Source organism: Lepisma saccharinum, chromosome 6 (genome assembly GCF_977018435.1).
Source record: "Lepisma saccharinum chromosome 6, izLepSacc3.1, whole genome shotgun sequence".
NCBI classification, from domain to species: domain Eukaryota; kingdom Metazoa; phylum Arthropoda; class Insecta; order Zygentoma; family Lepismatidae; genus Lepisma; species Lepisma saccharinum.
Window position 1 is genome coordinate 40,673,878 of NC_139234.1, and position 27,931 is coordinate 40,701,808.

A 27,931-nucleotide genomic window follows, 5' to 3' on the forward strand; every position below is an offset into this window, starting at 1 on the left:
TATATCACTTATAAATCAATATCTCAATAATGGCTTCAAGATGGCTGCCGTTTTATAAAAATTAAGGATATAATAATGTTACAAAATTTAACGACCTTCACGGACATGGAAGATGTCGTTTTCTAATCTTTCAAGGACACTGTAACTAGTTAAATTGCTATAACTTTTGAAATTAATAATTAAAACACCAATAAGCACAAAATAATGTGTGACGAAGGTAGACATATCTTGTAGCAGATGCAATATCTTTGAAGAACCTGAGATCAACGTAGCTGACAAAATGTTCTTACAGCACAGGACAACAAATGTGGTTGTTATCTTTAGAATATAAATTACTGTATTTCATCCCACAGTCGTCGCATATCGTTTCCTCAGTCCAAAAATTTGTTTATAATTTTTCATCGCGTAATCATCGTATTGTCGCGTCACATAATGAAAACTATAGCTTTGCAGAATCTTTGGACACGGAAGATTAAATGTTGTAAGTCCGTACTTCTCAGCATTTTAGTACATTTTCTCAAGTGTAATATTTCTCTATAATGCGCAAATCAAAAACAAATAATGTATCAACTTATTATTTAATGTTAATGTTATTTTAACGTTATTTTTAACTTTACCATGAAAAGTAGACAGATAAGAAATTTCAATTGCTTGTACCATATGTATGGTGCATATGTATGCAATCATGCACACTTCAGACTATCATATGTCACATACATAACCATTGGTTTCTGAACAAAGTGAAAACACAATTCTTGTAAGTAGACGGGTTTCGTTTCAGGCAATAAATTTGTCAAATCCGAATTTAGCAAGCTAACAGGTAACAAAATCAAATTTGTTGAGTGTTTGTTTCGTTCACTAAATCTGGACTGGGATTACAGTTTAAGTGGTATACGAACCACCGTATGTTTCTACTGGCTATCGAAACGTATTCCTTGATTACAAAGTGATGACGTTAGCACTTCACCATCGGGGAGACCCTTATCGGGGAGACCCTTATTAAAGTAACGTAAAGTAAGAACAGTTATGTCCACAAAGTAATGAGTTACCCCTAAAGTTAATAGTATAGTTTCGCTAACGCAATTTCTAAGAAAGTAACACGATACTTCAGACATGTAAATCGCATGTACCATCAGTACCATTTAAATAAGAAACAATTATTCAAACTTCACGACATTGTTGATATTTTCATGTTTCTGACAGATATCCACTTGAACCTTTATTCTTACCACTTAGTGAACAAAACAACAATAATATTTTTATTTTTACTTCTGAGGTTTGTACTGATAACTGAGACATTTTAATGTTCGAAATAGCAATAAAGGAAAAGATAACGTCACGATTATTAAACATTAATGCAAATGTATTCAATTTTTTATAATTTCTCCAGAAGCTCGTGCAGTACTGTGGCCGTAACATTGGTGACATAGACCTACTTTTCAGTTTAACGACTAAGTTTACAGTTAAGATTATCGTAAGCCAAATATATGTGGAAGAATAAAACCCTCGGGTATAAAAAGGACTGTCAGAGCTAATTTCAGCATCAGTCGTCAACAGCATAACAATGTGTTCCGTAAAAGCACTCGCCCTCCTGTTGCTCGCAGTTGTCGCAACTGCACAGGAACAACCTCGACAGACAGACAAGGTTGTCGGAAGACATCTTTCGGACTGCATAGAAGAAGGGGACTTCACTTGCATCAAAGACAGGGTCCTCAATAACCTTGCCAAGCTGATGCAGAAGAAGTCTATCTCCTTGGCTGACGGAGTGCGTCTGGAATATACCGGTGATGAGGGGACGAAGACAGCTGCTGCAAGGGCAATCGTCGAGAAAGACTGGTCCAACTTGCTCTCTGACATTCTTCCAAAGCTCGTGAAGGACCTGTCTTTCACCGTTGAGGAAGGACGTAAGGACACTTTACCATTTCTTAAAACTAGAAATTGACATTGCAAAATATTAATTTGTCGTTTTACTTCAACTAATTTCAGATGACATTACCAATTTCGTGGTGATAGATGGAAGTAACGCTATGCAGAAACAATTAATAGGTTTAATGTTTGCAAATATCACTTCAGGCAATTGATACCTATTAACAGCACTGTGCGCAAAACAAAATTGCACAGAGAATTGTAAGACTTTCATGTAGTCAATGCCATCATTCCCATTTTCTGGGAGTGTCCATTTTTAATTTACAAGTATTTGATTTCCAGTTGAAAAATTCTTACATCAAAATCACTCAACTTAGTACATCTTTTCCAGAAAACACATTTTTAGTTAGTCTCACGATTAATTCATATTGCAAGAAACTTAACGAAAATGTAATGAATTGGTACTTAAAAAAACACCACGAAACTCATGTTGATGTGTCTGCAAAATTACGCTAAAGAATATTATGTTTACATTATACCTAGGTAACTCTAATAACAGAGGATAGTGCAATGTTGTGCATCCTAGGCACTGACAATAAATTTTAAAATGCTGCGTGCGTAATTTACATACTTAAGGAAAATTGATCAATATAATTTTAGTTAGTTGAGTGGATGAATGTAGAACAATTCACGTTCAATTCAAATTCATATTTCGACTCACTAGTACTCAATCATCTTTTCCAAGAAAACATAATTATGAATTAGCCTTTGCTACATAATTGTATTAACCTGTACAATTTCTCCATGGCAGACACTGCTGTATAATTAACTGTTAATAATTTGAGCAATAAATACAGAGTTATTGAGTGTATTTTTAAATCCACTTTATGCACGGGTAGGCTAATCGGGGTTGGACCTACAGTTTAAAGTGGGATGCAAACCACTATGTGCTTCAGTGGATATCGAACTAGGGGCTCCTTGATTGCAAAACGACGAAGTTACCACTACGACATCGGGGAGGTCCTCGTGGCAGTAAAGAACGGCAATGTATCGCACTGGCCGAAAAGTTACATGGTAATAAATGTGTAAAAAATCTGCTTTTAAATATTGAATTCATCATTTAATTTCTTTCCAGGTGGCCACAAGGAAAGGTTCATCCTGCCCATCCTGGCTGCTGGAGGCTTCTACGCTCTCCTCATCACCCTGGGAGTCATCGCCGCCAAGTTCCTGGCCTTCAAGGCCCTCCTGGTCGGAAAGATCTCCTTGGTTTTGGCAGCCATCACGGGACTGGCAAAGATCATCAACAAGAACCAGGGCTACACGCGTATTGAAACCTTTGGAACAGTTGACCACGGATATCTTGACCATCCTGCCTACAGATAAACATTTCGGAAGCAGCCAAATTCGACCATAAGGAATTAAATCATCATTAAATCAAGTAAGTTTGATGCATGGAATTCTTCAAATTTTTGTCTGATGTTTTCATGTCGCAATTACATTGTGTATAACTGTCATTATTTTGTTTTTCAAAAATATATTTTCTTCACTTCTTCAGAAAACAAATCAACTTTCAATTAGCTGCTATTTAATATTCAATTACCAGGATCTTAGAATTAACAACGAACTGAAAGTAAAGGTTCTCTTCGGGGTTTTACACTTCAACAAACACTTCGTCAAAAAAATTATCACGCACTAAAGAACAACGTTTAAAAGCATGACCCAATTATATTTGTTTAGAATTCAGCCTAAAAATCACTTCGGGGTATTATCACGTGTTTTAGGGTTTCGCTATTAATAAGTAATATGAACTATATATAATAACTATCTTGACAACAACGAAAGTAATACAAATTAACATTTTTCTGGATGATTTAAGAGCAGTTCAAAGCAGTTTAATTTTGAACATCAGAATACTGGTGCAGATCTACTTCGAAATAACAAGTCGAAGGCAACAACCACCAAGTCAAGTGAAGTTTTAACATTTGTTGTATTTTTTTTTTCATTTAGTACAATATAAAATGTAGAAATAATATAGCACTTAACTCCAATCCAGAAATGTTTTACGAAATTTAACTAACTAATTTTATGCATTTCTCTTATACACAGTACACTATGATTCATATCTCAAGTTAGGGAAAATGTTAACGTTATTGGAACTCAGACATAATACGTAACACTTCATTAATTTTCTCACACATTTTTGCACAATTCCTCATCATCTCCTCCATAAGTGGTAAATAATACCATCATATAATCTCATAATCTAGTTCTTTCTAGATTACTTAACATTCTAAAACTTCATTAACTTTCAAACAATAAAGAATTGCTGTTCAAAAATATCCCCTCTCATTCCTAAAACAGTTTCACAATAACTTACTCATTTTACTAACCATCAATGGTTAACCAAAGTGTAATTTAATATTTTTTTTCAATACTATCAGCAGCGACATATCAACATAAAAATTGTAATCACAATGTTAGAGTTTCGTATTGTGGAAGATGTGACTTACAAATTTGTTTATTTAAATAATAATTTGGTTTTAACAGGTGCTTTAATTATTTGATCGCTTATTATCATTTTTGTAAGATATAATATAATCAATGTACATACTTCTTCTTTCAGATTCCTTTCAACGATGAAGCTCAATCAGGTTGAAAGTGATAATTTATTTATAGACAATAGATACAAGTATATAGACTTGTGAAAATGCTTGATTTGACGGAACAGGAACAAGGAAGTGATTACGGTACATGTTATGCAGATTCTGGCCAATGACGATTTATTTAATTTATTATATACAAAAGGAAAAACACTCATACATACACAATATCTGTGTAAAGACATATCTTTTGTAAATGAATCATGTGTGCAATGAACGCTGGGTCATGTGTTATATTCATGTTCTGTGTACATATTCTGATCATAATGGTCGGTAGTCAATATGTAGTATACAAAAATCAGCGTTCGTAGTAGACATGACTTATTATTCGAAAATAAATGTCTTTTGTACGTTTTGCAAATAAAACTTTAATTTCTTTTTGTAAGAAACTTGTCTCTAAATTACTGATATTTTCCTTTATTTATACAATTCCCTGAAGACACAGTAAGAAATAAGTTTTTCAAAGTCATCTTATCGACATGTGGTATTTTTCCTATGTTTTAGTAATGGTTCCACTGTCATTTTCAAGTTGGAATTATGATGTACTACCATTAAATTCATATTTTATTATACAATTAGAATAAAGAAATATAGTCCTCCTACTCACATGTATTAAGCATCACATTGAGTGTACTGCCTGAAAATATTCAAATTGATCATGTATTGCTTCAAAACTAACCCGCTAGTATATTATCTCGATATGTTCGAATAATACAGATCTGAACTTTCTATGTGCGTTTTGGTTTGAGTTGGTGTTTTAAGTCCACTTTGTGCACATTAAGATTAATCGGGACTGGACCTACAGTTTAAAGTGGAATCCGAACCACTATGTGCTTCCACCGGGTATCGAACCCGGTATGTGAGTTTTCATTGGTTATACACATTTGAAATAACTCATAAATCGTAAAAATGTATAGAGTAATATATTAGCATTAGATGTTGTACACATACAAAGGCGACGAAACCATTTGTCAACCTGGCTTAATGCAAAGATTAACTTGGCAATCTAAACTGCACTAGTTGAAGTTTGTATCACTTGTGAACATAATTCCACACCATTTCCCTAATGAGGTTCCTGTTTGAGAGTGTGGGGATAATCTAGCTAGATGTTCAAAACTTTTGAGAACACTTAATACTTTAATTAAACATAATTTAATTGTTTTCTCTTCTCTTTTTTATTTACAACTTATCCTTACCTTTCACATTTTTCAATATTCTAAGTTTCTTGAGCAGTTGATGCGTAAGCAACATTTGGGGTAAATATTCTGTATACTCGATTCTGTAATTTGTGACTTATGTAAATATTACTCCACATTCGGTGGTCCGAAATGTTTTCAGAGAGAAAAGTATTAACACTGGACATTTTCAAGAAATTTTTAACACAGAACTGTACCGTACTGTACCTGTTTACAACAGGTAAACAATTAGACACTATCATTCAATAAGCTAGTTAATTTCGTTACATTAAAGTCACTTGCGTTAATTCTTCACCATATATATTTCATTATTATTAACATACAAATAAATTAATACATTTCAAGGGGTTCGTGCTGACTGGGCGTAATAATTATTCTAGTTAACATTCTGGCGCCTGCTCTTATCCGAGGCGTAGAAATTCTTCTAGATAACATTTTGGTTCCTGCTCTTATCCGAGGCGTAGAAATTCTTCTAGTTAACATTCTGGTGCCTGATCTTATCCGAGGAGTAGAAATTCTTCTTGTTAACATTTTGGTGCCTGCTCTTATCGGAGGCGTAGAAATTCTTCTAGTTAACATTCTGGTGCCTGCTCTTATCCGAGGAGTAGAAATTCTTCTAGTTAACATTCTGGTGCCTGCTCTTATCGGAGGAGTAGAAATTCTTCTAATTAACATTCTGGTGCCTGCTCTTATCCGAGGAGTAGAAATTCTTCTTGTTAACATTTTGGTGCCTGCTCTTATCGGAGGCGTAGAAATTCTTCTAGTTAACATTCTGGTGCCTGCTCTTATCCGAGGAGTAGAAATTCTTCTAGTTAACATTCTGGTGCCTGCTCTTATCGGAGGAGTAGAAATTCTTCTAATTAACATTCTGGTGCCTGCTCTTATCCGAGGAGTAGAAATTCTTCTTGTTAACATTTTGGTGCCTGCTCTTATCGGAGGCGTAGAAATTCTTCTAGTTAACATTCTGGTGCCTGCTCTTATCCGAGGAGTAGAAATTCTTCTAGTTAACATTCTGGTGCCTGCTCTTATCGGAGGAGTAGAAATTCTTCTAATTAACATTCTGGTGCCTGCTCTTATCCGAGGAGTAGAAATTCTTCTAGTTAACATTCTGGTGCCTGCTCTTATCCGAGGAGTAGAAATTCTTCTAATTAACATTCTGGTGCCTGCTCTTATCCGAGGAGTAGAAATTCTTCTAGTTAAAATTTTGGTGCCTGATCTTATCCGAGGCGTAGAAATTATTCTAGTTAACATTTTGGTGCCTGCTCTTATCCGAGGCGTAGAAATTCTTCTAGTTAACATTTTGGTGCCTGCTCTTATCTGAGGCGTAGAAATTCTAGTTAACATTCTGGTGCCTGATCTTATCCGAGGCGTATAAATTCTTCTAGTTAACATTTTGGTGCCTGCTCTTATCCGAGGCGTCGAAATTCTTCTAGTTAACATTTTGGTGCCTGCTCTTATCTGAGGCGTAGAAATTCTAGTTAACATTCTGGTGCCTGATCTTATCCGAGGCGTATAAATTCTTCTAGTTAATATTTTGGTGCCTGCTCTTATCTGAGGCGTAGAAATTCTAGTTAACATTCTAGTGCCTGATCTTATCCGAGGCGTAGAAATTCTTCTAGTTAACATTTTGGGGCCTGCTCTTATCCGAGGCGTAGAAATTCTTCTAGTTAACATTTTGGTGCCTGCTCTTATCCGAGGCGTAGAAATTCTTCTAGTTAACATTTTGGTGCCTGCTCTTATCCGAGGCGTAGAAATTCTAGTTAACATTTTGGTGCCTGCTCTTATCTGAGGCGTAGAAATTCTAGTTAACATTCTAGTGCCTGATCTTATCCGAGGCATAGAAATTCTTCTAGTTAACATTTTGGTGCCTGCTCTTATCCGAGGCGTAGAAATTCTTCTAGTTAACATTTTGGTGCCTGCTCTTATCCGAGGCGTAGAAATTCTTCTAGTTAACATTTTGGTGCCTGCTCTTATCTGAGGCGTAGAAATTCTAGTTAACATTCTGGTGCCTGCTCTTATCTGAGGAGTAGAAATTCTAGTTAACATTCTAGTGCCTGATCTTATCCGAGGCATAGAAATTCTTCTAGTTAACATTTTGGTGCCTGCTCTTATCCGAGGCGTAGAAATTCTTCTAGTTAACATTTTGGTGCCTGATCTTATCCGAGGCGTATAAATTCTTCTAGTTAACATTTTGGTGCCTGATCTTATCCGAGGCGTAGAAATTCTTCTAGTTAACATTTTGGTGCCTGCTCTTATCCGAGGCGTAGAAATTCTTCTAGTTAACATTTTTGTACCTGATCTTATCCGAGGCGTATAAATTCTTCTAGTTAACATTTTGGTGCCTGATCTTATCCGAGGCGTAGAAATTCTAGTTAACATTCTGGTACCTGATCTTATCCGAGGCGTAGAAATTCTTCTAGTTAACATTTTGGTGCCTGCTCTTATCCGAGGCGTAGAAATTCTAGTTAACATTTTGGTGCCTGCTCTTATCTGAGGCGTAGAAATTCTAGTTAACATTCTAGTGCCTGATCTTATCCGAGGCATAGAAATTCTTCTAGTTAACATTTTGGTGCCTGCTCTTATCCGAGGCGTAGAAATTCTTCTAGTTAACATTTTGGTGCCTGATCTTATCCGAGGCGTATAAATTCTTCTAGTTAACATTTTGGTGCCTGATCTTATCCGAGGCGTAGAAATTCTTCTAGTTAACATTTTGGTGCCTGCTCTTATCCGAGGCGTAGAAATTCTAGTTAACATTTTGGTGCCTGCTCTTATCTGAGGCGTAGAAATTCTAGTTAACATTCTGGTGCCTGATCTTATCCGAGGCGTATAAATTCTTCTAGTTAACATTTTGGTGCCTGCTCTTATCCGAGGCGTCGAAATTCTTCTAGTTAACATTTTGGTGCCTGCTCTTATCTGAGGCGTAGAAATTCTAGTTAACATTCTGGTGCCTGATCTTATCCGGGGCGTAGAAATTCTTCTAGTTAACATTTTGGTGCCTGCTCTTATCCGAGGCGTAGAAATTCTTCTAGTTAACATTTTGGTGCCTGCTCTTATCCGAGGAGTAGAAATTCTTCTAGTAAACGTTTTGGTGCCTGCTCTTGTCCGAGGCGTAGAAATACTTCTAGTTAACATTCTGGTGCCTGCTCTTATCCGAGGAGTAGAAATTCTTCTAATTAACATTCTGGTGCCTCCTCTTATCCGAGGAGTAGAAATTCTTCTAGTTAAAATTTTGGTGCCTGATCTTATCCGAGGCGTAGAAATTATTCTAGTTAACATTTTGGTGCCTGCTCTTATCCGAGGCGTAGAAATTTTTCTAGTTAACATTTTGGTGCCTGCTCTTATCTGAGGCGTAGAAATTCTAGTTAACATTCTGGTGCCTGATCTTATCCGAGGCGTAGAAATTCTTCTAGTTAACATTTTGGTGCCTGCTCTTATCCGAGGCGTAAAAATTCTTCTAGTTAACATTTTGGTGCCTGCTCTTACCTGAGGCGTAGAAATTCTAGTTAACATTCTGGTGCCTGATCTTATCCGAGGCGTATAAATTCTTCTAGTTAACATTTTGGTGCCTGCTCTTATCCGAGGCGAAGAAATTCTTCTAGTTAACATTTTGGTGCCTGCTCTTATCTGAGGCGTAGAAATTCTAGTTAACATTCTGGTGCCTGATCTTATCCGAGGCGTAGAAATTCTTCTAGTTAACATTTTGGTGCCTGCTCTTATCCGAGGCGTAGAAATTCTTCTAGTTAACATTTTGGTGCCTGCTCTTATCCGAGGCGTAGAAATTATTCTAGTTAACATTCTGGTGCCTGCTCTTATCCGAGGAGTAGAAATTCTTCTAATTAACATTCTGGTGCCTGCTCTTATCCGAGGAGTAGAAATTCTTCTAGTTAAAATTTTGGTGCCTGATCTTATCCGAGGCGTAGAAATTATTCTAGTTAACATTTTGGTGCCTGCTCTTATCCGAGGCGTAGAAATTCTTCTAGTTAACATTTTGGTGCCTGCTCTTATCTGAGGCGTAGAAATTCTAGTTAACATTCTGGTGCCTGCTCTTATCCGAGGCGTAGAAACACTTCTAGTTAACATTCTGGTGCCTGTTCTTATCCGAGGAGTAGAAATTCTTCTAATTAACATTCTGGTGCTTGCTCTTATCCGAGGAGTAGAAATTCTTCTAGTTAAAATTTTGGTGCCTGATCTTATCCGAGGCGTAGAAATTATTCTAGTTAACATTTTGGTGCCTGCTCTTATCCGAGGCGTAGAAATTCTTCTAGTTAACATTTTGGTGCCTGCTCTTATCTGAGGCGTAGAAATTCTAGTTAACATTCTGGTGCCTGATCTTATCCGAGGCGTAGAAATTCTTCTAGTTAACATTTTGGTGCCTGCTCTTATCCGAGGCGTAGAAATTCTTCTAGTTAACATTTTGGTGCCTGCTCTTATCCGAGGAGTTGAAATTCTTGTAGTAAACATTTTGGTGCCTGCTCTTGTCCGAGGCGTAGAAATACTTCTAGTTAACATTCTGGTGCCTGCTCTTATCCAAGGAGTAGAAATTCTTCTAATTAACATTCTGGTACCTGATCTTCTCCGAGGCATAGAAATTATTCTAGTTAACATTTTGGTGCCTGCTCTTATCTGAGGCGTAGAAATTCTTCTAGTTAACATTTTGGTGCCTGCTCTTATCTGAGGCGTAGAAATTCTAGTTAACATTCTGGTGCCTGATCTTATCCGAGGCGTATAAATTCTTCTAGTTAACATTTTGGTGCCTGCTCTTATCCGAGGCGTAGAAATTCTTCTAATTAACATTCTGGTGCCTGCTCTTATCCGAGGAGTAGAAATTCTTCTAGTTAAAATTTTGGTGCCTGATCTTATCTGAGGCGTAGAAATTATTCTAGTTAACATTCTAGTGCCTGATCTTATCCGAGGCGTAGAAATTCTTCTAGTTAACATTTTGGTGCCTGCTCTTATCCGAGGCGTAGAAATTCTTCTAGTTAACATTTTGGTGCCTGCTCTTATCTGAGGCGTAGAAATTCTAGTTAACATTCTGGTGCCTGATCTTATCCGAGGCGTAGAAATTCTTCTAGTTAACATTTTGGTGCCTGCTTTTATCCGAGGCGTAGAAATTCTTCTACTTAACATTTTGGTGCCTGCTCTTATCTGGGGCGTAGAAATTCTAGTTAACATTCTGGTGCCCGATCTTATCCGAGGCGTAGAAATTCTTCTAGTTAACATTTTGGTGCCTGCTCTTATCCGAGGAGTAGAAATTCTTCTAGTAAACATTTTGGTGCCTGCTCTTGTCCGAGGCGTAGAAACACTTCTAGTTAACATTCTGGTGCCTGCTCTTATCCAAGGAGTAGAAATTCTTCTAATTAACATTCTTGTACCTGATCTTCTCCGAGGCATAGAAATTATTCTAGTTAACATTTTGGTGCCTGCTCTTATCCGAGGCGTAGAAATTCTTCTAGTTAACGTTTTGGTGCCTGCTCTTATCTGAGGCGTAGAAATTCTAGTTAACATTCTGGTGCCTGATCTTATCCGAGGCGTAGAAATTCTTCTAGTTAACATTTTGGTGCCTGCTCTTATCCGAGGCGTAGAAATTCTTCTAGTTAACATTTTGGTGCCTGCTCTTATCCGAGGAGTAGAAATTCTTCTAGTAAACATTTTGGTGCCTGCTCTTGTCCGAGGCGTAGAAATACTTCTAGTTAACATTCTGGTGCCTGCTCTTATCCAAGGAGTAGAAATTCTTCTAATTAACATTCTGGTACCTGATCTTCTCCGAGGCATAGAAATTCTTCTAGTTAACATTTTGGTGCCTGCTCTTATCCGAGGCATAGAAATTCTTCTAGTTAACATTCTGGTGCCTGCTGTTATCCGAGACGTAGAAATTCTTCTAGTTAACATTTTGGTGCCTGCTCTTATCCGAGGCGTAGAAATTCTTCTAGTTAACATTCTGGTGCCTGCTGTTATCCGAGACGTAGAAATTCTTCTAGTTAACATTCTGGTGCCCGCTTTTATCTGAGGAGTAGAAATTCTTCTAGTTAACATATTTGTGCCCGTTTTTATCCGGGACGACACACTTGTTGTTACCTTGCAGGTGATGGCACACCATGTAGTGAATATATTACATAACTGCTACCATAAACATTAACCTAACACATGTGCCTTTCACAGGCATTGCAAAACACATGATGGACTTGCCTTACAAAGAACCAATGGTGTCCTAAAGATAACTTTTCTCACTCAAAATATCGTGAAACTTATTCAACGCCTCGCAGTTCACTCACTACTGAACAAAAGACATCGCGCCCGAACTATGTGAGGTATGACTACAGGATCCCTCCACGTGTCACTGTAGTACCCTTACATCTATCAGTGGAAGTGAGAACAGTGAGCCGGTCGGTACTGTAAGACGGTCGATACTGTAAGACTTTCCCCTACACTGTGCAATAAATTTTTACTTTTCTTCTCTTTCCTGCATGAAAGAGGTTCTTTCTTACAGATTTTGACCTCCAGAGATCGAACCTGTAATTAGTTTTGCTGTATCACTCAAGGTTTTTCTGAAATACTGAAATTCTGAAATATGACTCTCACCATGAAAATCGAACATAACCTTTCAAAGCAAAATGTTTTAATGAGTCTCTTGTGATTATCACCTTGAAATTTGTAATGTAGAAGTGCAAAGTTATAAATATCTGAATCTGATGTGAATCAAGTATTTCAGAGGTGTCGACATTCAGGCAGCATGAAACTACGCGGAGAAATACGGGAAAGTAAACATATATCATATTCGTTCATGCCCATTTAATTGCTCCCCTTCACATCAAAATGCATATCACGCATTAAAAGGGTGCAATAGCCCTAATGAGAATTTCTTTGGCAGGCAAGTTTTAATTTTGAAAAGCTTTGCATGTTTATCAATGAATGACCAACTCTTTTTCTCTAATCACACACTAAGCAAAACCAATGTGACAGGCTTGCATGAAATCTATAGTAAAAACAATTTAAAATGATGTAATAGTAATTGAATGAGATGTTAAGAGGAACCGGATAGACTCCTTACCCATTTACTATTATGTCCTCTTTCTCAGATGTTGCATGAAACATCACCTGCGTCTGAAACTAAGTAAATGTTTTCGACATCGATTGCCTTGGATGAATGTGCGAAAAGAGACCACTGTTCTGGCTTGTACAAATGTCATCACACCTCTAACATAATTTCAGCATGAGGAACAACCAGACCAAGAATAAAGCTGTGTAAGCCCTTTCTTGCCTTTCATGGAATTCTTTACGCTCTTCTGCAATGATTTCATTTCTACATCCTAGAAGACAGAAATTCTGCCTTCCATTTCCACAACTCCAAGTCCAAAATGAGATCACCCATATCAATTTATCTACATCTTGTACACTATCTGGTTCCAGTATCCATGGGCTTGAAATCAGTTTTATTTTCACAGCATGGTTTCTGCGTATGCGGAATTGAGCAGAATGTTGGAGAGGACGAATTACTGGGTAGGTCATGATGAACGATAGCCTTCTTCAACGTATGTGTGTCTGGAAAAATCTGTCAAGCAGAATTATACAGCAAACTCGCAAACTAAAGTGCAGAGTCATTGTTTTCTCTTCTCCTTTACTCTTCCCTCGTGCCTGTGAGCCCTGCAACTACAGAGTCACAGGGCATTCTTATTTTGGTCGAGCTATAGGCGTTAGAAACATGGTTCCTCGGAACATGCCAAAATCATAGGGATAACAAATGGCATTGCTATTCCATGTGCTAGTAACTGCACAAGACTAGCAACGTATTTGCGGAGCCCAGGTTTCATCTTGGGCCAATTTTACATCCAAAATGAAGATTGGCTTTACAATGGGAGTAACATTGCTGCTCTGTGCTATTAACGTAAACTGTCCACAAATCTAACAAAATACGCCACTGTTGTTTACACAGTGTCCAGACATTATGCACAAAAACAATAGGCTACCTGAATGTAGTCTATGTAAGTAACATACCATACATTTTCTGTGCACAAGTATTCTGGTGAACTTACTTCATACAACAATATTTTTCAACACAAAGTGTTCAAGACATAGTGGCATACAAAGCACTTTTGCCACATATGGAAAAATTGCGGGTGTTGCCAACACATAAAACAAAATGCTCCTATCCATTCCACCATTTCCTGACCAGTTCAAAAACAAAGAGACTAATTTCTCAGAAACTGTGGGTGATGTACGCAAGTGGGTCATATTTGTTTCTAGTAAGTGCTCACCTATCACAAAGACCACATGAAATTCAGGAAGCAAAACCTTTGTTGCACAATGTTATTAGTGTGATCATAAAATGTTGCGATGTTTGTACCAATTACACAAAATGCTCGAAGTTACATTTTTAGTGAATTTGAAAAGGTAATGAAAATTATGCTAATGCTGTATATTTCACTTAGCGACATCTACAAGCAAAAGATAGTAAATATCGTTCCGTATTTTATTCAATAATCATTAACGACATTTTAGAAAGAAAAGTACAAAGGTACGGTATAACTATTACACTTACCTACATACCGACAATGGTTATTTATATCATGATATAAATTTGACAGATTTTAAAATGTATAACAAATTTACCTTTTTGTTATTAGAAAGCGTCGTTACTACGGAAAAGATGATTATTGAACGATATCCGATTATTGGTTTATTATTGTAGAGCTATTAAACTTTTTCGCATAAAATATGTAGTTTAACAATAGGTGTAAGTAAAGAAAATATAATTGTTATTCAATCAATCTGTAGTGTACGAAGGTTTTCTTTCAAAATCTTAATTACGATAATATACTCTAAAATCGTATAATACAGAACATTGGCTATTGGATACTGATACAGTTAATCGTGTGATATAATAAAGTAGCCGAGTTTTTCCAACTTTTCAACAGAACCAAATAACATTTTGCCACTTGCTTTGGTGACGTGTCAGTACAATTACGTGATTACAATTTATTTCTGTCTTAAATGCTTTCCGTCTTAAATTCCCTCATTATGTTATACGCCCAACAACGTAGATTATAAAGGTAATAGTTAATTACAAAAGTATTTCGTGTTCAAATTACACTGGTCTACATATGATTTTTTTTTCTGCTGACTTCGATATTTTAACTTATTCTATATAATTTGAGGTCGCTGATTCCAAATATGTAGTCAGAAAATGTGTATCACGTCACAATTTTTCACAAATCACATTTCAAAATTTTCACAATATTATAATACTGGGCTAAACTCCAACAATTTTCCATATAGATATCTGCACATAATGAAATTATAGGACTATACATAGGTGGTGTAGCTGATAACAGGTGTTAAGTTGCATTGTTTCACAAGTCACATTTCAAAATTTTCAGAAAATTATATCCGGCTACATTCCAACAGCACTTGCAAAGAGAATGCGACGTAGTCAGATGTCCATGCAGAGTATCACGTCACGTTGTTTAACATACGTTTCTATTTTCTCAATAGGGAGTTCTTAATGGACAAAAAGTTTAGGCAATTCCGGCAAATTGATCAATTTGTTTCACGAGCACATACAGTCAACACCTGATGCCTCTACTTACGCTAAACTTAACATACACCACAGAATAGCACAACATGCATACCTACTTAGGCAAAAATTTTCGTTTCTTTGATTTTCTGGAGTAGGTGGCCTCAGGAACGTCACGCTGCAAGCAAGCAAGCAAGCAATAGTCGACCATCATGTTTTCATTCCATCTCCCCTAATATCTGTGCTCCATGGTTTTTATGTCTTGGTGGAAGCGTTCGCCCTGTTCTTCACTTACGGCACCAAGATTGGACGGAAATACATCTAAGTGGCTGTGCAGGAAGTGAAGCTTGACACTCATATTTACTCCTAACTTTTGAAACGTCACCAACAAATTTTCAACTAAAACCTCGTAGTTGTGCGCCCTGAAGTTTCCAAGAAAGTTTGTAATGACATCAGAAAAGGCACACCATGCATCTTTCTCTGTGCGGTTCATTGTTTGTAAGAACTCTTCATCTTTCATTAGCATCCTTATCTGAGGACCATCAAAAATACCTGCTTTTACTTTCTCATGCGTCAATGCAGGAAACTTTGAGCAAATGTATTTAAAGCAAGCCCCATTCTTAACCAGAGTTTTACATACGGCTTCATTAATCCCAACTTAATGTGCAGTGGAGGAAGTAACACTTTCTTAGGATCAACAAGCGGCTTGTTCTGGATGTTTTTCGCCCCGACTTCAAATCTTTTCCTGGCAGGCCACAGTCTTCGTACCCAATGTTCGTTCCTTGCTCGACTGTCCCATAAACACAAAAAGCATGGATATTTCGTGAAACCTGCTTGTTGACCTTGACTCCATTGTCTGAGATTTTCTACACAGGTCCTGCATACTTTATGAGCTGCCCAGGATTTATCTCGGTCACCCAATTTTATTCCAAAATATGCACTATATGCTTTCCTTACAAAGTCAGTAATATTTGTCCTTTGTTTTGGGGTTGTAAAAGAACAGCAAATGTAACAAAATATATCAGGGTTGTTCTTGCACTTTCGACGAACAGATGCCATGTCAACAAAAATACACAACAGCTGAACAGGTAATCGCTTCGTACCGCTTCCGTATACGATACTCAGTTCTATTTGTAATTGGATTGAATTTTAAATGAATAATCTCTTTAGTTAATATACTCTTGTGTTTCTACATTTAACAATGTTCGAATAACTGATTGAAATAATATTCATTATAATATTCCATGGGCTGCTATCTTGTGACCTCTTTACGGACTACGTTGTTTCATTGCTCTAAATATACATCCCTAATATTAGATAATTTTCTATTTTCCTCCGAAACCTGACGTGATAGAAAAAACGGATTTCGGTATTGGATTTACCACCCTCGAATTACTACAGAACAACCATCAGCCTCCAGTCAGCAAAATGAACGTAGACCAGTGTTATTATTGGTTAAACCAATTACAAACTAATGCAAATAGAATTAAATTAGAAGTTTAAACGTTAGTGTGTATGGGAATCATTTCTGTCTCAACAGCTGAACACATGAAGATCTCGTCATTAAGCGTACTAGTCGACTAATCATGAAATTGTTTTGAAGGAACTCTCACAAAGAACGCGAATGCCCACGCCGGGATTCGGACCCGGGTGAGATGTTGAACCTTATGAAGTATATTTTACAGTATACAATCATTCACAATTATCTTACCAAATCGCATCATTAGTTCTAAGAAAATCTGTTCAAATGTACACTAATATGGAGGGTGACCATAATATTTTAACCCAAAAACGGGACATTCCAAGGAGGTCAGTTTACACCCCCTCCCCCCGTAAAAAATCGGTTAGGCCTAATTATAAAGGTATTGCTACACTGGAGTTGAAGAGTGCCATAAATATTTATCAGAAGAAGAAATCTTCTTGAGAACAAAGGAAGCCTTTCCGGAAAGCTTCAAGAATTCAACAACTTCGTTTTTCATCAATCGTTCATAAAACTCCCCATCCCAATTATCTAACACACAAAGCGAAATCTGTCTTTTGAGTTTGTGTTAAGATGGGAAAATTGACATTCTTGTAGCAGGTTCGTATTGGAACTACATGTACGCTTCTTCAATATCTTTACTCATTGCTTTACAAATAACGGAACACACATAAAAACAATACAGCTGCCTGCTCGAACACTCTCGATTGCCATGACGCTAGTTTAGAAATTCCATCATCATTTTTTTTAGCGTAAAATGTTTCTTAAATTGAGATTTTGTTTTCAAGCTAACTCCTAGACTTTTATAAAACTGGACAAATAGTGTTATTTATTAATATCCAGGTCGAAATTCGAACCCGGGATCCCGGGCGTTGTAAAGCAAATCACAGAGACTACATCCAGAATCTTGAATACCGAAAATTTAAAAAATATACAGTACCCAAAATTCGAAGTGATAAAGAGTTAACAGAGATACGACAGACCCATTAGGGCACTTTTGCAAACCATGTACAATTCAGTGCCCCCAAGTGAGAAAACATGCCTCGGCGAAACAGGGGTTACTTTGCGAGTGTGCCTTCATCAATTTCATCATATCATCCCTCATCCTCAACGTCGCGATTAGCCCCAAAACAAAAGTTTTCCGAGGTATATAGGCCGAATAATCTAGAAGTTAGAATAATTTCATGTGCACATGCCCTGATGTTGATCAAATCAAAAAAGCAGAGTTCCACATTTTGCCTCATATTTCACCTTGTATGACAGCCAGGAAAATGAAACAAGTTTCATTTCGTTGCCAAAGGTCCATTCTATGAAAAGAAGGCTAATGTTTTGCGTCCTATTCGATCTATCTACTTCGTTCGAGCCATGGGCGTCAGCAGGGGGTCGACCCCCCTTGGAAATTTGCATCTACCTTTTTTTTTTTTCAATTCATGGCAATTCGTAAACGAAGCACATTATTTCACATCATTTTGCGTCATTGTTTAAACATGGTCTTGAGATATCGAATTTGGTACGAAACTTTCATCATTTGCAACACTGAAACTCTGTTAATTTGTAACTTTGACACGTTTTGAAGCTTCTTATACTACTGCGTTTGCTGCTGCTACTGCTACAAATGTTAGAAGCAACTATTATGTAATCTTGGTAATAACAAGTACTATATTATTTATATAAGAAACTTATTGGATGCTAAAATGAACTAAATTTAATCTGCTACTGCTGCTGCTGCTACTACTACTACTAGTAGTAGTAGTAGTAGTATAATAACAACAATTTAAAATATCGATAATGCAATAATTTTAAAAATGAACTCCTCTTTGACAAACTTCTGCATATGTCACTGGTCTGCATCACAATATTTTTGAGGGGAGGGGGTGTCCTCGACATCTTCGATTCGACCCCCCTAGGAAAATTTCTGGCGACGCCCATGCTTCGGGCAACTTCATTTTGGAAGCTAAAACATCAGGGCAAGCAACCCCTGCATAATTACATTTATATTTGCTGAAAAATAAAAAAAATAATATAGTATCCCATAGTAGTTACAGTAGCAGAAACAGAAGAATGTATGTTTACGTATATTTTTTATTTGCTTCAATCAAACTGTTCAAATATTGTACAGGGACATTTACTAGAAAAAGCCTTTCTATAAAAAAAAACATATATGAATGAGCATGGTGTTAAAAACCATGCAAGCAATTTTAGGCATGTTTTTTTTTAAAAAAAATCATGATTTTTATCCACGCTGTGTACAAGTATGCAAAAGTTTATCGATAATGCATATCGTTTGGTTCGATTTGATTTGAAAGCAAAAGTATACAAGCTCACTAACTTATGACGCGCGACTTTGATACTCGATTCCCGGATTTGCATATTAAAAACGTGGATACTTATGAGACATCATTTTTTAACTTTTTGTTAACAATTTTTAACTCCAATAGACAAACGAGCATATCGTTCGATATAAGCAATAGGCTGAAACATTTGTCAGTACAGTTAATACAAAGCTTTTCAGACTTTTAACACACACAGTGCAAAATTATAACCTTGGTCATTCACACGACTGTAGCCATATTTGTTTGTCTATGCAAATGTATCCAGTCACCTGTCACTTCCCTCAAACAAGTTAACCACATTAAAAAGTACATAAACTGTCTGGAATTTCACCTGCCCTACCTAAAAGCTTCAAAACCTCACCTTCCAGAAATGAGGATTCAACGAACGCATTGCGTGCGTCAAACTATTACTTAATGCAGTTTTAACTGTAACAGATTACGGAATGAGTTAAAGCAGCCATAAGGAAAAAGGAATTAAACCCATATTTCTCGTTTACGACTTTCCGTTTGGTTGTCGTAGTTACGTATTCAGGATATATAAAGCGAAACAGCTGCTAAAACCAGCGTCAGTAGTACAGTAGCAGAACTAAGCTTAGGAAATGCGTTCCTCCAAGGTTTTCCCGCTTCTGTGTGCTTTCGTCGCCATCTTGGCGACGAGTAACGGTACAGAGGACAAGATGTCTCCAGCGGAGGCTTCCGAGAGAAGAATGGCTGATTGCTTGGAGGAAGGGGACTTCGGTTGCATCAAAGCGAAGGTGTTGAATAACTTGCACAAGCTGATCCAGAAGAAGTCATTGAGGCTGATGGATGGGTTGGTGTTGGATTACACCGGCGACGAGAAAACCAAGGCGGAAGCAGCCAGGGCCATCAAGGAGGAAAACTGGTCTGGACTGTTGGGTGACATCATCCCTAAGATGGTTCAAAATCTTGGCTTCAATGTCAACGATGCACGTAAGCAATTTCTTTTAATTCAATCGCAAATGGGTACACTGTAAAAACAATGGTGTTAAACCGATAGAGACAGTGATCCCAGGAGGTCCACATTACATTTTGGCCATTGTTTAACCCAGGGGTCCTCAAACGTTTTCGTTTCACGGCTCCCTTAGTGTTACAAGACATTTCCGCGACGCCCAAGTCTGAATGTGGGCCTATTTAACACTTGCAACGCTCAGTTAGTGATGTTAGGTTGCTTGCCTGAAGTTTAAAAATAAACACATATTTGGACAATCATATCATTTCACTGAAAATATTGGAACATTTCGCGGCGCCTCTGTAAGCCAGGTACGGCGCACACTTTGGGTACCACTGATTTAACCTTTAAGGTATTAAAATAACACATAAAATGGTTGTGACCAACACTATTTTAATTCGTATAAAGGTTAAATATTGACGAAACATCACATTTTGACATTTGTTTAACCTCAGAGGTGTTAACACATAAAATGGTTGTAATCAACATGGGCGTAACTTGGGGCCTAATTTTGAGGGGGCAGAATCGAACTTCGAGCTCAACTTATGGTGTGGGGGGGGGGGCAGGCTCGAAGTTTTCCAAACTAAATAAATAATTAATGTGATGTAACTGTGATATTTGCAAAATCACAAATATTACTCCTAATTATTTTGTTCCACAGGTCCCAGGAGGATAACAAAGGTACTATTAACTTGAAAATTTTAATCAAACTGAAAATTTGGGGGGGCACGTTCCCCCTTGCCCCAGCTAAGTTACGCCTATGGTAATCAATACTATTTTAATAGATCTGAAGGTTAAATATTGACTAAAATGTGGCGCGGATCTACTGTTTATACTATTATACATACTATAATTTTAAATTTAAACTTTAAACTTCCATCAATAAGAAATTACAAATGTTTGCAGTAACTTTTACTAAAACTAACTTTAAGCATTAAACCCCCTCTTCATTTCTTGAAGTGAATTGGTAGTCCTTTTCGAAGAAGTACCCTTCCATCTTAAAACTGTGGTTGCCTCTATAGTTGCAGATCGATGGATATTGTGCTTACCGTGACATCTGATGGTAATGTCTAAACCAAATTTTGGTCAAAGTATTGATGGTTGAAATCAACCCTGTTTTAACAACGCTGAGATGCAATAGTGAAGTAAGAGTATGTGAGAATGTTGAGTACGACGAACGCTATTGTCCGATTTGCATGAAACGGATTGGACATTTTGTCGAGAGTTGTTTGGAGCAGTCCAACTGCTGTTATTGCAATAGAATTTAAAAAAATAATACTGATAGAGTCATGAACAAACCAAACAAAACAAAACAAAAAAAAAACTGGCAAGATGAAGACTGACTGCCTGAGAGCATGGTCACCCAAGTGAAGACTGACTTCTTGCGCCCACACTTACATTACAACATTAGCTGCTTGACTATGTTGAAGCTTATCTATCAAATATTTCAAGAACTGGCGCCATATACAGACGTGTTCTGAACCTCTAGGTTTTTGGCATGGATACACGGAAACTTATTTCTGTGATATTTTGTGAACAGTGTGAGAGATTTGAGTGTGCAAAATTTCGTCATATTTTTAATTTTGCGTGTAATCAGAAATTCAATTCACTAATCACACCAAATCTACAACCAGGGCAGCAATCTGGTTGCTGCATTCCCTCTTGCTTGTTATTTTTTGGTACTTGAGGGAATTCTTATATACAATTTATATAATTTTCCAGTTCTTCGAGAGGAATTAGTTGAATTTCCTCTCCACTGGAAATTTTTCAAATACCGCTCTGTCAAGTGTGTATCGACAATTCTCAAGCGACAGAAAATATCAATCTTACACATATTTGATTAGCTATAATATTTGCAGTATTAATAACAAAAAGGAACCCTTCAGATTCAGATGAAATAACATAAAACTATTTACTTATTGTCGTACGAAGTGTGTTCTTCCGTGCATATCCTGTAGTATATGTACTATTTTTAGCCTTTATCTTGTAATTGTCTGAAAAAGTATGAATCGAGTGTTTGATGGCGCTGCAAACAAAAATTATATATTTTCTATTTTTCTACTAAGTTTACCAACGCACAATAAGGATTTGAGTAAAAATTAGTGTGGTTTAATTCTTTGAAATGTAATGTAATGGATACTGTAATAGTATTTGTTATCTTAAGAATAAGTTTACAAAATCAGTATATATTACTCTATTAATATTCCATTACTCTATATCATTAGTAAATCTCATATGATTCTTTTACGATGGTAACAGGTGTTAATGATAAAACACATCTTAGTATAACTTATTAGTTAGTACACAGGTTGGCAGAGTTTGATAGTTATCATTGAAATATTACTGAAATGTATTGAAAACCCAATTGCGATTTAAGGATAAGTATAAAATATTAGTTAGTACGGAGGTTGGTAAAATTTTACAATTCTCATTGAATTGTCATGTTTAAATGCAGTATTTAGAATGGAATCAAATTATACGTTCCCTTGGGTTTTGCAATAAAGTTTATTTTTCTTTCTCTTCTTTTCCCAGGTGGTCACCAGAAGAGGTTAATTCTTCCGTTCCTTGCCGCGGCAGGATTCTACACGTTCTTGCTCACCCTCGGAGTTATTGCAGCCAAATTCTTGGGGTCCACATCTCTCCTTGTCGGAATAATTTCTTTAGTTCTGTCTGCCATTAACGGACTCGCAAAGGTGGTCGGCAATCAGAACAGATATTCACCACCTGTGACGTATACTCACTACGACGCCTACGGACATCATCCGGAGATTGAACATGGTCCATACTAACATGTGCTCGGTATGTTCTACCTTTATCTTAAAAACGAAACCCTTTGTACAAATGTTGCAATTACAATATTGGATATGGAAGTCAGGTTATACCAAGATATCTAAGTTTTAGGATTAATATTTTAAGACCTTGTGGTCAAAATAAGTGTCAAATAAGGCACGAATTCGAATGCCAACAATACTCTTATCAAATTTCTTTACTATTTTACATAAGTTAATTGTAAAGGCCTTCTTAGTTCGTGAAATGTATGCATTGGCTTTCCTGATGGCGTCGAGTTAATGTTCTTGTCTTGTAATTTTGGACTCATGGGTTCAATGGTCGGTCAAGATTGTATAGTTTCTGATTCCATCTTAAACGGTAGGTTCATTCTAGATTATCCTATTAGTGATAAAATGGATTTAAACATTCAAACAAACTTGGATAGGACAGAACACAAGCAGCACATAGGATTTATCCTGGCTGTGAATTCAGACGTTGAACCTTGTTAGTTTACAAGAGTGCAGTCTGGAGTATACTAAGAGAAAAAGAGGTTGGCATTTCAATGCTTAACGAAAAGGCTTAGACCCCCACTTATGGATTTTGTTTGTCAAAGACCCAATAGTGTATTTGTTACTAGGGCCCGAAATTTGATTTGTGTGTGTAGCCTATGAGGGAAAGTCTCCACATTAGCACTCAACCAATAATCTTCATTATTGAGGCCTCGAGCATCTCGAAGAAGAGCAGTTTCAGTGTTCATTGCAAGGGTGTCCATCACCAAGGGGGTGAGCGTGTGCTCTAGCCCCAGTGACAACCCCACCCCACCCAAGCATAAAAAAGAAAGAAATGTAGAGTGAGAATACTTTCGGAGCATCTCTGTCTGTTATACATTTGCAGCTTGGGAGCGAGTCGTCACTCTCGAAGCTTCCAATCAGCAAGCGAGCCGCTGACGTCATCTCAAGCCAACACCTATCATTGATTCTGATGCTCAAGCTTTAGGCTGTCAGTAGGCTCGCTAGCACCGTCAACCGGAGTTGCTCCCAAAATAATGGAGAAAGAGGGAGATGAAAAGAGAATGAGTGAAGAATGTGAAACAAAAAGGAACGAAAGCAGAAAATATGAGAGAAAAAGATGGAAATAAAACAATAGGTGAGAAAGAGATAGAGCGAAGGAAAAGAGAAAAGTGAACAGATTAGAAAGATAAAGAAAGACAATAAAGCTATAGGTAAAATAAAGTGAAGCAGAAAGAGAGATAAGGAAGGAAATTGAAACTACAGAGATAAATTGAAATGTAAATCCAACGTGCGAAGTAGCACAGCACATCTGAAAACACCTCATTCAGAGCACCCAAAGAAAATTTCTTGTCAATGCCGCTCATTTTGCATCGTGACGGGGAGTCGACAGGAGCTTCGAGATTACCATTGTCTCCTACGATGTACACTGATAAATATGTTGCTTACAATACCTGTTGGATAATTTCTAAGCCTGTTCCACGAAGGGAATTAAAGATGAACAGTCACACATTGTACCAGGAAAATATCTACAAAGGTCCAATGATTTTAATAAAACTGTGACTTTATTCACAGCACAACATGTATACAGTTGTCTTAAAGATTTTTATAGATGAGAAGAAAATTTGTCACCTTCATTAAGAAGAATGAATGATAAATTTGAACAAAATTCGATACCGCAAAGAAAAAATAGAAGATATTGATTCAGCCAGAGATAAGCTATCATATACTTAATCCCATGATGGGAAACTTTGTCTAGGAGTTGCAAAAGATGCAAACATGGTAATAAGTATCAATTTGAAAGTTCCCACGCCAAACTGTAAATAATTGAATCATTCTCTAATTAATTTACTTATCAATTATGAAACTGGCTTTATCAACTAAGTGTTAAATCTAGAAATAAACGCTGCTGCCACCTAATAATAAAGCTGAGAACTTCATGTAACCAAGAAACTACGAACAGTATGAATTAAATAGAAACTCTTTGTTGTTCAACCATGGAAGAGTTCAAGTGGACGAATCCAAACATGAGGGGGGAAGTAGGTACGAACAGGCACCAATCTATGCCGTGTGCTTCAGATCAGTCTTTTTTATGCGCCCAGTTGTTAATTTTCGCTCAATTTTTTTTGTGTTTGTGACTTGTGATCACTCTTTAAAGTTTAACACAGGCAATTTCCGCTTTATACTTGCAGCCGTTGCACCTATTTTGCCAGTAGACTCGTCCAGTTAGCGCATGCGCTCTTGCGTTGATGATCCCGACTAATGCAGACAGACTGTACTTTATGACTTTCTCTCATATTTTAAACGCTCTATCAATATTCAAATGAATGTTCAACTATTACTATAGACGTTAAACATATAAACATATCAACATAGTGGTTTTTTTTTTGCTATTTGACAAGCTGATACGATTAAATTCCTCTTCCGGGATAGTAATATTGTTTGAGAAGCAGTGACATGAGACACTCCGATTGGCTACCTTTAGTTAATTTTTCTTAATTTTTTCTCAATCACTACAGGCAAGTTACACTATAAATGTAGATTAAGCGTGCTCTATCTTCTCCTTTATATTTCGTTTTCTCATCTTCACCATTCCGGGTTAACTTTGCCGTACAAGCAACACAAGAAAACAAGAAAATGGAAATATATTGGATGTAACACTTTGCGCCAAAGTCCACAGACAGGAGATAAACAGATAAATTTATGTTTCAAACTAGATATTTCATCGTTTATCCTTTGCTTTCTTCACTTTCTAAAATCCATAGTGTGTGAAATATATATACACCCGGTCTAATGTGCAACCATAAAATATTACCTTATTCCTATTTATTCCTTGTGAAACGATAATCCTTTTAGCAACACAATGATATACATTTTAACTAATTTACCTCCTTGATAAATGATGCAAATGAATGATGAAGTGTATAATGGATTGATTATATAATCGAGCCTTAATCAGGATTCGAACCAAAGATCCCTGAAATTGTAAATTGTCACCAGGTTTTAAGAAAATTTACAATTACAATGCTACAAACTTACATTATTTTGTATTAAAGCAATAAACTAGGTTAAAGAATTACTATGTACATGTTAGCTATAATAATATTAAACAAAATAATTATTATGGTAATAATGACGGTACAATTAAATTGAAAATAGCCACTGATTCTGAATACGAAAATAAGAGTAACAGATGACAATCGAATTAATAGAACTTTCTTTAATGTAATGTGACTTATTTACGCAACATAGTGCTTCTGATTCCACTCTCAGAAATTGAACTAAAATATCTTATTTTACATTGTGGCATTTGCTGTATAATTTCAATCCTTGCTTATAAACTGTCCATATATTTTTAGAAAGTTGTGCTGAAATAATTCATTTGTATATATTTCCTTACTCTTTGTACCCAATGAGTCATTATGTCACGTGCCTTTACTTGCCCGAGAATGAATTCTGTAACTAGGTAATTATTGAATTGCAAAATAAGAGAGTTTACAGTTATTCATTATTACTTTAACTTCTTGTTAAGGAATCTTTCTAATTACTTTTCTTTATTTACAGGTTACAAATTGGGCGACATGATGTGAAGATATTCCCCTCCTTACTACAGTACAGGGTTAGAAGAATGGCTTGTTAATCATCTATCGTTTAACTTACGGTTTCGTCTCGTTCATTAACTTTAAATTTATCTATTTATTTTAAATAATTCGTACAAAAATAATAAGTTCATGCGCATATTAATTAAATAAATTTGAATGTTCTGTCAAGTCTGTGGGAATTAGTACGAATGTTGGCGTGAATGTGTTTGCTATCTAGAGTATGTATGTTATGTATCGCACACACTGATGTGATATTTGTATGATATGTAAATAAAATATAAAGTTTTCATGCAAAATACTCCTGGTATTTAATTTTGATCCCAATCCTAAGATCTGAGCAGACAACAAGCACAATTGTTAGTATCTTACAATAGAAAATGAAATAAGCAAAAGATTTACACTCAATTCGGAGTGTTAAGAATTTATTCTTGAATCACAGCTTCTTCAATAAATCCTGTGATTCAACCAGGTATTCAGCAAAAAATCCAAATTTCTTCGAAAGTGTATCTGTAAACATATCAAGTAGAAGTTTGCCTAAAGCAATTTGTTATTTTTAATTGCTCTCATTTGGCTTATTTAACGATGTTATTAAATTCGTTTATGTTAATAATTCACCTCCAGAATGGATACTGAAGATTCTGAAAGAACAAACAAGAAAGCAAAGTGTTAGACACATGTTATTTTTTTGGTATTCTGAACGCGAATTATGTTCTAACAGTATTTGATTTCAAAGATTAAATGTCATTCTTTTACACCTTAATATCTAACTACTGAAAAAGTATTTCATGGATAGTTCAAATTAAATATAAATTAATTAATATTAAAATCATTTTTTATTTTATAAATATAATTTTTGAAGAAGCTATCATGTTTAAAATAATTCCTAAACGTCTTGGAAGTTTATTTACTTCTATCCTCTCAGTAATTTTATATGTCTACATTTTCGATATGGTGAGCATTCCAAAGACTCTTTGCATACTCGGAAATGAATTAATCACAATCAAAGCATATACATTGTAAAACGAAAATGACTTGGTCAACCACTGAACTTGCTTAATTAATATACAAAAATGTATCTTATTTGTATTTCCTCTCCCCCCCCACCCCCCTCTCTCTCTTGATGAACCTTCGTCGTCTTCAAACCCTCTGAAACATCATTCATCTACCTAAGTCTTTTTCATTCTTATTTGATGTAACTTAGAGCTTAGCATTCTTACAGAGTAATTCTATCTCAATGTAATTTCATTATGTCAAATAAGGAATGTAAATAATGAACACACTATCTGAACAGCCTTGTAATCACGGGGTCCCGTGTTCGATACCAGCTGGTATCCCACTTTAAACTGTAGGTCCAGATCCGATTAGCCTTACTGTGCATAGAGAGGACTTAAAACACCACATCAATGAATCGATCAAAACTATCTGGACAAATTCTAATTAAAGTATTTCTCATTCGATTTGTGGTTATTAAAGAATGTTTCCATCATCACAAAGTATCATTGTGAGGAAAATAAAGCCAAAATTTTTATAACTTTG

General features: G+C 36.3%; 2 protein-coding genes across 2 annotated transcripts; both read left to right on the forward strand.

The window, feature by feature from the left end:
- The first annotated feature begins 1,557 nt into the window (after positions 1-1,557).
- Positions 1,558-4,905, forward strand: LOC145989343 (uncharacterized). Its single transcript, XM_083124676.1, has 3 exons — positions 1,558-1,904; positions 3,002-3,304; positions 4,490-4,905. The coding sequence occupies exons 1-2, from the start codon at positions 1,565-1,567 to the stop codon at positions 3,247-3,249; spliced, it is 588 nt and encodes a 195-aa protein (XP_082980802.1). The 5' UTR covers positions 1,558-1,564; the 3' UTR covers positions 3,250-3,304; positions 4,490-4,905.
- Positions 4,906-19,622: 14,717 nt separating this feature from the next.
- LOC145989344 (uncharacterized) lies at positions 19,623-26,682 on the forward strand. The gene is made up of 3 exons (XM_083124677.1): positions 19,623-19,997; positions 22,549-22,815; positions 26,358-26,682. Exons 1-2 carry the CDS (start codon positions 19,646-19,648, stop codon positions 22,803-22,805), a joined length of 609 nt encoding a protein of 202 aa, XP_082980803.1. The 5' UTR covers positions 19,623-19,645; the 3' UTR covers positions 22,806-22,815; positions 26,358-26,682.
- The last annotated feature ends 1,249 nt before the right edge of the window (positions 26,683-27,931 follow it).

Coding starts and splice junctions, on each gene's coding strand:
- LOC145989344 (XM_083124677.1), top strand. CDS start 19,646: ATGCGTTCCTCCAAGGTTTTCCCGCTTCTGTGTGCTTTCGTCGCCATC. Junction 19,998..22,548: donor CTTCAATGTCAACGATGCAC/GTAAGCAATTTC, acceptor TTCTTTTCCCAG/GTGGTCACCAGAAGAGGTTA.
- LOC145989343 (XM_083124676.1), top strand. CDS start 1,565: ATGTGTTCCGTAAAAGCACTCGCCCTCCTGTTGCTCGCAGTTGTCGCA. Junction 1,905..3,001: donor TTTCACCGTTGAGGAAGGAC/GTAAGGACACTT, acceptor ATTTCTTTCCAG/GTGGCCACAAGGAAAGGTTC.